This window comes from Gavialis gangeticus, unplaced genomic scaffold, assembly GCF_001723915.1.
Source record: "Gavialis gangeticus isolate Ggan-Ray unplaced genomic scaffold, GavGan_comp1, whole genome shotgun sequence".
NCBI classification, from domain to species: domain Eukaryota; kingdom Metazoa; phylum Chordata; order Crocodylia; family Gavialidae; genus Gavialis; species Gavialis gangeticus.
The window spans coordinates 32,601,374-32,610,901 of record NW_017728996.1 but is presented as its reverse complement, the minus strand read 5'-3'; the positions used below and the strand labels follow the sequence as shown (position 1 = coordinate 32,610,901).

At 39.3% G+C, this 9,528-nt stretch overlaps 1 protein-coding gene across 1 annotated transcript in view; it reads right to left on the bottom strand.

Annotated features, from left to right (window-relative positions):
* TEX9 (testis expressed 9) overlaps window positions 1-9,522 on the bottom strand; it is a 61,607-nt gene extending 52,085 nt beyond the window's left edge. The window contains exons 1-4 of the mRNA XM_019504267.1: window positions 9,477-9,522; window positions 6,583-6,646; window positions 5,569-5,645; window positions 470-518 (exon numbers count right to left, since the gene is read on the bottom strand). Coding sequence (XP_019359812.1) covers window positions 470-518; window positions 5,569-5,645; window positions 6,583-6,585 — 129 coding nt within the window. The 5' untranslated portion in view covers window positions 6,586-6,646; window positions 9,477-9,522. The remainder of the gene's footprint in view (window positions 1-469; window positions 519-5,568; window positions 5,646-6,582; window positions 6,647-9,476) is intronic.
* Window positions 9,523-9,528: the final 6 nt, after the last annotated feature.

Sequence of the window (9,528 nt, the reverse complement as noted above, 5' to 3'; positions counted from 1 at the left end):
ATCTGATAAAGTAGGTTATTGCCTTCAAAAGCTCGTGCCTGTCTCAAACATTAGTAGCTAAGTTGCCATCCTGTCCTACCTTCTGCCTGACTTCAAACTAAGGTAGCTAATCACCTCTGTACAAAGGCAGAAAAATAGAAAGTTCTATATTTTAATGGTTTACAACTTAATCTGAAACTTGTGAAGTGCCTGAAACACATTAATGACTGAATACTTGAGTTGTGTAGTGGGCCTGTTTAACACAAAGGAGGTAAGTAAGTCATAGAAGTTAAATAATCGATAAAAGACCACCTTGAAAGTCTGTTTCTATTTTTGCTTTGCAACTAAGTGGTCCTCTTTCCAGATTGTTTCTCTAAACACCATACGGATATTCTCATACAACACCTAAGTACACATAGCATTTTTGAGCCTATACTATCTAGCAATTATATTAAAAGAGAGAAATTGACAGAAAATTCTGTAACAGTACCTTAATGTGTACAAGTGTAAGAGCTGGCTCTTCAGAAAAAAGCACATTTCTGCAGACAAAAATAAATGAAAGTAAACTGTCCTAAAAATCCTAAATGACCCATGCTATTTTATTCTGGTATTGAATATATACACAGGACAAAAATAGATAACGTTAAATATAATAAACTCCTGACAAACTGAATTTTTACTGAGTTCCTACTAAGAACTACATGGAATTTGGAAAATAGAGATTCACTGAAATGTGAAGCTTTTCATGGAGTATATTGATTTTAACAAAGCTTCCATTGGAAAAAGATTCTTGGATCCTTTGGAATGTTTAATCCAAGCTTCATAAATTATTTATATAAATTAATTAATACCTGAACACTGTAGATGAGTACTGTAATAAGTCTATTCTACCAATGAGAAAAATAAGGCACCAAATGTAAGTGACCAATGAAAGACCATTTGGCAAGTCAGTGGCAAAACAAGAATAGAATCCCAAAGATCCTGACTTCTCAAATACTCATATACATGGCACTCACCTGGTATGTGAAAAACCCAGATTCAAGGTTTTGCTCTGCCATTCTCCTTTATCTCTAGTGAGTACCCTAATAACCTATTTTGGGTTGGGCCTCTTCCACTGGAGCCATTTCATTTTTTATAGATAAAGTTTCACCTGAGAAAGGGTTTGAATCTAGTGTCCAAAAATCTGAGTGCCCTAATCACTTGGCTATGGAGTATGTCTTTCCCTGGCCCACTTAATATTTAATTACTTAGACAAAGTGGGACATCTCGGACAGGAGAAACTGAGAGTACTCCAGTAAAACAGCCAGTGGCATGGTTGGTAGGGCACTCATTTGGGCTATGGACCACATGATTTTGTTCCCACTATGATTCTTTATTTTTTCAAGATCAAAAACCTTTGCCAGATCTTCAAAAAAAAGGAAATCATGACCACATCTACACGTCACCCTATGGTGCGCTGCAGCGACATAGTGATCATGTGGGTCTACACACGATTGGCAGCTACGTTGCCGTACTGGTGCGCTCTCTCAGTATAGAATACCACTATGGCAACATAGCAGTGAAATCTAACTGTGTGCTGTGTGTGCATGGCACAATAACTGCCCGTACTGCACAGTGCCATAGCAATGCCATAGCCATACAGCAATGTGTAGACCTGCCCCATGTCTACATTACTGTCGAGACTCTGTAAAATCCTTGTTAGTTTATTGAAGCTGGCTTTTTTAATAGATAATTATTGTTATAGATGAATGGTCCAGAGTGAGATGTATCTATTTTCCACACAAAAAGCCTTTTATCTTCTACTTGCAATTGTTTCAAATGAAGGAGGGTTATGTTTTATACCATACTTTTTATCATTAACAAAAGGTTTGGGCAAAAACTTAGCTCTGTTCTTATCCTTCTGCTTCTAATCCAAACAATAATAGGTCTCTATGCACACCCTTCTTGAATAGGAACTGCATATACATTCAAAACTACTCTTCACCAAAGGGAGTTATCTGTACGGTGTGCCAGATTCTGTTAATCCAAGAAATTAAAGAACCCTTCTGAACATGGCTTTCCAACATAAGACTATAATTTATTTTAAAAGCTCTGATCTGACTATCTTTCTAAACATGACGCCAGTATCAAATGGTCAGGGTGGGGGCAACAGGCATTCAAAAACAGATTAGCAGTTTTTGTTTTTCTATCCTGTTTTCCCTCACAACTCCCATCCTATTGGCTAGCTATAATTGTATGCAGAAGACTAAAATCCATGCCCTTCTCCAGGGCTGTTGCAAGAAATACTCCATTACACAGTGCTTGTGGAGATTAAAATACAACAGTACTATTTTCTAAAAAACAAGGACATTACTTTCACCAGCATGTGAATTTCTTCTTGGGCATTCTAAACAAATATTAAGCTTGCTAATCAATCTTAAAAGCACCCTTCAAATTCTCCTGTTTTACCTGCCACCCCATTCTTTAAATTTTCAGGAAATGAAAACTCTACAAATCATTCAGAAAGTAAAATTAAAGTGCATGAGCCTAAAAAAAGGTTCACAGCTTGGTTGCTAGACTGGTGTGGTCAAATCAAGATTGTAGCTGATGTTTAATGATCACTTCCCTGCATGTAAACATAAGATGCGCGTGCATGAGCAAATCCTTTGTGTTCACTAATCCTATTCAAAGCCTGTAGTGTATCTGCCCATGCACGCGCACACTCAGTCCCCACCCCTGTATGCCTGGCTATGCCCTGAAAAGTGAAAGTACTATAAACAAAAGCTTATCTTGTAATCACTAGAGCTGCTTTGTTTCTATATGTAAAATACTGATAATTTAAGAAAAATCCATGCAATAAAATACTAATACGATTCTGGAAATAGCTTGAAAAAAAAGAAAAATGCATGTAGGCTCATTTTAACTATTCTCCCTCACCCTATGTTCTTTCTGACTGCTCTGTCACATTTTCTCACTCTCTTTTTTTCTGTTAGAAACTCGCATTTAAAAGAATGACCACCATCAAAAATAAAGGTCTGCATCCTCATAATGCTTTTCTAGTGCTGCATCTGCCCCTCAACTTTCCTTAACTTTGAATGTGTTTCCCCCCTGGCAAGAAAATCACCTTTTTTGAAAAGTAAAATTTGAAGATAAATGTATTTAAAGTAGAATGGATTATCATCCCAGGATAATAACTGTCTCCAAAGCCTAGCTTTCACAGTATAAATATCAATGCTTAGCTTTTAAAGTATCAATAGCTTTTAAGCCTTTCACTTCTGCATGGGGTTCTCTCTTTCAGTTAAACATTTAATGGAGCATACACAGTGGTTGCTTTAACTAGGGAGGGGACATTAATTAGGTATGTAACAGGTATCAGCTGTGTCTTAGGTCACAGCTTCAGTATTTTCCCCCATGCCTTTTACTGATATATAGCCCTAGACAGTGCTAGGAAGCAGTAGCTGTTGAAGTTGGGGAGTGCAGAAATCTAGCTCTACCTTGGTGTTACACACAGGCACAAGATACATGGGAGAAGCTCACTGAGGTCTTATCTACACTGCAAGCAGTCTTATCATATGTAAGGTCAGAACAGTACTCTTTAGATGTCTTTGGAAACTTGAATTTACTTGTAACTCATTTAGTAGATCTGGCTCTTAAACTCTTTTTATTAGGGTAGCAGTTGCATCTGATTCTATACACATCCTAGCACAAAGCCCTAATCCTCATTGAAAACTAAAGGTGCTAAAAAAAGTAGGATTACTGGTTTATTAATATTTTCCTAACTCTTCCAACTCTTAATTCTTCCTCACAAATAGTCACTACCAAAGTTGTCCTGTTATAATGGTTTCTTATAGTTATGTTGCTTAACAACTACAAATATGAAACTAGTCTGAGAACTATTAAATGAATATTTGCTCTAACTTTAGAGATCCATATGACAGGGCAGGAGACTAAAACCTGGTTTTACAATTTAGAGTTACTTGAATATATCCTTCCCACCCCCTGATCAACACATGTGGCTGACAAGTGTTTTTTATTACAAACACAGCTATACTGGCAAAGTCCTTTGCTTGTTTAAGCAGCATCTCCACTACTGGGGTTTGCTGGTAAACATCTACTAAGTACATCCATGCTGGCAGCCTCTTTCAAATCTAAAGAAAACCTAACCTCTTCCTTTATTCACATGCCCATGCAGATTAAAACTAAATGACCACTAAAATCAAATTCTCAACCAAGTGCCATGAAAAACTAATTAAAAAATCAGAGCTCAACATGAAGTTTGTATGACATTGAATTCAAGATCAATAGCAATATAAACTTGGATTCTGACCAGTTTGGGATTTTTTGATACACCATCTCTAATGTATTTTAAATCCAAATACTGTTTCCAGTTACTCCACTAGTTTATTGGCATTTGCCTGATGGAGCAATTATATACACAGAAATGTTGTTAGTAAACTCTGTACCAGCTGATTTCAATAGATCAGCCAAAGGTGAATTCTAGTTTATAGTGTCAGTTTGCTATAATGCATAACACCTAAATTCCACAAACTGACACCTAGATGTCTCTAAGTTTCTGGGTGAACATATCCAGTCCCAAATGTACCAAGGCCATGCCAGGTGTCCTCTAAATAATCCATAATAGCCAAATCTTTTTGTTAATTAAATTGGCTTGGAACTGGGGTGCCCAATTTGAGGCATAGATGTGTGTTGTCTACATGTGTGTGACATACAGTAGATCAGGGAGGGGATGGCCAGTACAATAACAGATATGACATGAAGCAGAAAGCAAAGTAGCAAACTGAGCAGAGAGCACAAGACTAGGAAGACAAAGCAAAGCAGCAGATTGGACAAGGGAAGGGGATTAAAGTAGCAATCAGGAACAGTGTAGGGGTAATTTGTGGCATGCCTGCCTAAATGGTTGGCCTCCACTGGATTAGAATATCTGCTAAATCATAACATGTTCCAAACAAACTCAGTAAATTTGAGTTGTGTTCTTACAGACACCAATCAACACTGCCTAGCAGATTATCTGTAATATTTTCAGCTTGAGCACCAACGAAGTAACATTATATTGCTCAGCATCAGTATGTTTACTTAGACGTCAAGTACTTTCTACTCCACTATCCCTATTCTACAGAAATTCAGTAAGAAACAATGTTCTAAAATATTTGTTAACTCTGATATTCTACATAATACAAGAGCTATTGCTTTGACACCTTATCAGAAAAAGTTTTTGTTAGCTACTTTGTCCTCTTTATGGTCCATTCTCCTGCTTTCATCTAGATGAAGCAAAAAGATGATGGTTTCACTGAAAAATAAATTCACAGGATCTTTGAAAGCCCACAGTTTCGCCCCTGAATAAGCCAAATGAATAGTTGTTGAAGAACTTGGAAGAATGACATTCTGAAACTGCTGCACTCCAGCTTACTTTGCAATATAGTGATCCAATCCTGCAAATTCTTAACCATGAGTGAATCCTGCTTCCACAAGGGGGTCTAACAAAGCCCGTAAGATTATTTCTGCAAGTCAGGGTTTTCATAAGCAGACCTGAAGACTCAATTATCAACTGCAGATAACAATCAACAATATTTAAACGTATACAGCATTTACCTCAGATGGCAACTGTCTTCTTCATATGACTTGGCCTGTGTTGAAACTGGTCTAGATAGTATCTCTTGTTGATCTCTCTTTAACAGAAGAAAAATTTTCTATTAATGGAAAATAGTGTCTGTGCCCTACAAACTATAATTGGTAAAATGTAAAATAAATCACAAGTATTATAGTTTTCCACATATAAGAGATGTACAGAAAGAAACTACAATAGAAGATAAGTTACTTTATTTAAAGTACCAGAAGTTAAGACAAATCTTAAAATATCACTTAGACCCTCAATTGTTTTCTTCCACGCTTAAAGAGGTATATGTATATAACTTACTTTTTCCAAGCTTTAAAATCACCTAAGAAAACTGAAAGTATCCTCCTGTCCCTATGCACATACTATAGATATCTGTACAGGAGGTGGAGCAATTATCCTATTTTCCAGGTTATGCAACAAAAATAACAAGTTGAGTTATTTTTATCATTTAAGATACATACGTAAATTTAATTTGGACTGAATTAATAATATTGACATTCTGTTTGGTTGGCAAAATGTAGCTGTCTGCATTTCTGCTAGAACAATACTGATGTGTTCTTTTTATGAAATAGGTAGAGGGTTGTTTTTTATGTACATGAGGCCATAATTAGTTTTGCCAATCTCTATTAAATTCCAATCTGCTTGGTTCAGCTCCTCCTCAATGTTAATAGAAGTTTTAACTATGTTAGAAATGTTGCTTTTTAAAAAAATGTTTCTTTCTTACTAAATGCACCTTTTCTATTTAATCTACTTGTTCTTTGTATTTCTCACTGTGGACAATGAAAATCAGTTGAGTTGGTTTTGTTTATAATTACTTTCAATAAGATATCACTGCTGCAATGGATTTAAAACATCTACCTGTATTTATCTAAGGCTAATTTCCCCATAAGTTTGTTTGTTTTTCTTGCAAAAGCAAAGAAAACTATTTTTCTGAGATTTTACCCTCTAGACCTAGAACCGAATTGTGCAAGAATAGTCACATAACTTACCATTACTTCTTCAGCCTGACGTACCAAATCTGCTGTTTTTGCTTCTAATTCTGCATTCAGCTGCCTAAAATTATAAGATAATTCTATCATAAAGTTTACCTGAACGTTTTAAAGGAAATAAATTTTACTGCAAGTCTGCAAAGAATCTATTGTATTTAAATAAAGGCTTTTAGTTATCACGTCCACAAAGGAAGAACTAAATATACTTCAGAGCATTATCTTGGACTTCATTAGCAATCTCTAGGACTTGTATTGCAAAAACAATAGTAATACAAACCTTAGACACTGAACAATAAGATTTAGGGCAGGGGTGACAAAGGTATGGGCTATGAACTAGATGTGGCCCACAGAGCCTGTCATTCAGCCCCCACTGTACCCCTGGGTCTGAGCTGACCCATGTGCTACATACAGTGCATGTCAGACCAGCCCTGCACAAGAGGCCTGGGACACATGATCCATGCAATGCCTGCCCGGTCAGTTTGGGTTCTGCACCATATATAGCACTCCCCCAGGCTGGTCTAGGACTGCTATAGATGGTGCTCACTCCAACCAGTCCAATAGCTGTACTGTAGGCTCTGAATACTAGGCAAATCCCAGACATTGGCATGCAGTATGCATCCCAAACCAGCTCAGGGGACACCATATGTAGTGTAGATCCTGGAGTGGCTGGGGCAGGTACCTCATGTGCTGAATCCAGCATGCAGCCAGGGAGGGGAATCTATGGGCTGATCCAGCCTGTGGACTGACACTGTGCCACTCATCTGGCCAGTGGGGCCAAATGATTTTAACACCTGTTATAATCCTGTAAGGAAGGAGAGCCCTTCAGTGACAGCCTTGCTTCACTGAATTAGATTGGAGACTTCAAAAAGACTAGGTCTAAGCCTTTAAAGACTTGGATTGGCACACAAAGGGGGGAAATAAAACCAATAAAGTAGAAGGAAATAGGAACCCTATTTACCTTAAAAGGAGTTTACTTTGGATGCACTTTCTGAATAATAAAGCTAATACAGAAACTAGCATTTAGTTAAAAAAAAAAAACAAAAAAAAAACTCCTAACCTGTGTACCGAGTTCTTTGTGTTCAATACCACAGAGAAATAGTACTGCATTTATAACATCAGTCTATTTAACACTGAGCTAGGTATGCTGTCATTCCTTTCCAGTGAAAGACACTTTCTTCCAACCTTCTTTAAAAAACACAAAAATTGAGTCTTTATCTTGGTGTCCTGCTCTTCCTAAATAAGATGTGATGAAAGATTTCATTCTGTCAAGCTACTTGGTGGGCGGTTTTTTTCTTTTAAAATAAGAATAATTGTTAATTTCAACACTAGAAAATGCTATTTAAGTGGCAACTCAAGGTTAAAAATTTAAATAAAGTCGGGTTTTAGAGCAGGTATGTACGTAGACATTTCCAGAAACACAACTAAATTATATTAATAACAGCCTTGAAATACCTGAAAAGTGACTATATAAAGAGGATGGAGATGAGACTGTTCCCCATAGCTCCATGGAACAGGACTAGAAGCAAAGGCTCCCAATTACAGCAGTGGAAATTTAGGCTGCAAATTAGAAAAAAAACTTTCTAACTATGAGGGTGGTTAAGCATTGGAACAAACTACCTGGAGAGGTTATGGAATCGCTGCCCCTGGAAACTGCCATGAGTAGGTTAGGGAGAAACCTGGCTGACAGATTTCTGCTGGGATGATCCTGCCTTGCGCATGACTAGATGGCCTTCTGGGGTGCCTTTCTGCCTTACTTCCCTATGATCATAGCATACCATGAGTGTTAACTGTACAATCCATGGAGCTGCTATGTCCAGCTCACAGGGTTCGTGGTGGCCAGGGAATTTGGAAGCCAGGCTAGCCGGGGGCACCACAGAATCTATGTTCCCATCGGACATGACTGTTGGCAGCAGCAAGGGCAAGTGAGGACTGTGCCCATGCAGCCCTGCTCACCTTGCAGCTGCTTAGCCCTATTGTTATTTGTCTTGCCACCGCCACAGCAAGTGGCTTGGCCCACAGTCACTGTTTGCCCTGCTGCCTCTACCAGAGCCACTGCTTCTGCTACTTGCTTCATAGATCTGACTGGCAAGGAGCCACAGTCCAAATCCAGCCTGGTGCGCAGGGTGAGTTTGTCGGTTACAAACAGGGCTTTATTTATTTCTGTCACTTGTCAACATTTCCTTCCTATTTTTATTTATAATCTCCAGGCTTAGGTAGAGCTGTTAGCTGGGTTGGGAAATGAAACAAACGGTTCCTCAGTGAAAAAAAAAAAAATAGTGAGTAATATTGTAGCTGAAATCCATACCACAGGGCATACACACGTGGGCCAAACTGTGGGAAGCATTGTTTGTGCTTCTGTGTGCTTAAGGTTACAACTTTCACATTCCTTTAATGTGGCCTATATTTATGTAATGTAAAGTCCTTTAATTAGCACCTCTAGCAAATATGGAGGAAGAGGTAGCTGGGATAGGAGGTTTATTGAAGAGTGATGCAGAGTTTGCTGCTGTTGCTCAGCGTAATAGTAACGGGACTACAATATACTCAAAGCTACGAGCCACTGCCCTTTTCTTAACAGTTGCAAGGGCATTGAAAGCAGATCGCTGGCAGCTCGGGTTTTCCTGCCGGGGAGCTAATGCTGACGCTCTGGTGGAAAACAGAGGCCCCTACGTGATTCCCTGCAAGTGAGGCCTGAACACAGCCTGGTGCTAGTGCCTCGCGCAGGCAGAGCGGTCACAGCAAGCCGGGGCCGGAGGGGCTGCCCCAGGGCTGCTCCCCGGTGCCAGGCGGCGAGGGGCCGAGGGGGCGCCCGCTGAGGGGAGCGGGGGATGGGCTCGGCGGCGGCCCCCGCTAAGAGCCATGTCGCTGCTCCACCGCCCCGGGGGGCCCGCGCTTACTTGTACCGCTCCTCCCGGGCCAGCAGAGCCCCGCGCACCGCGCTTCTCTTCG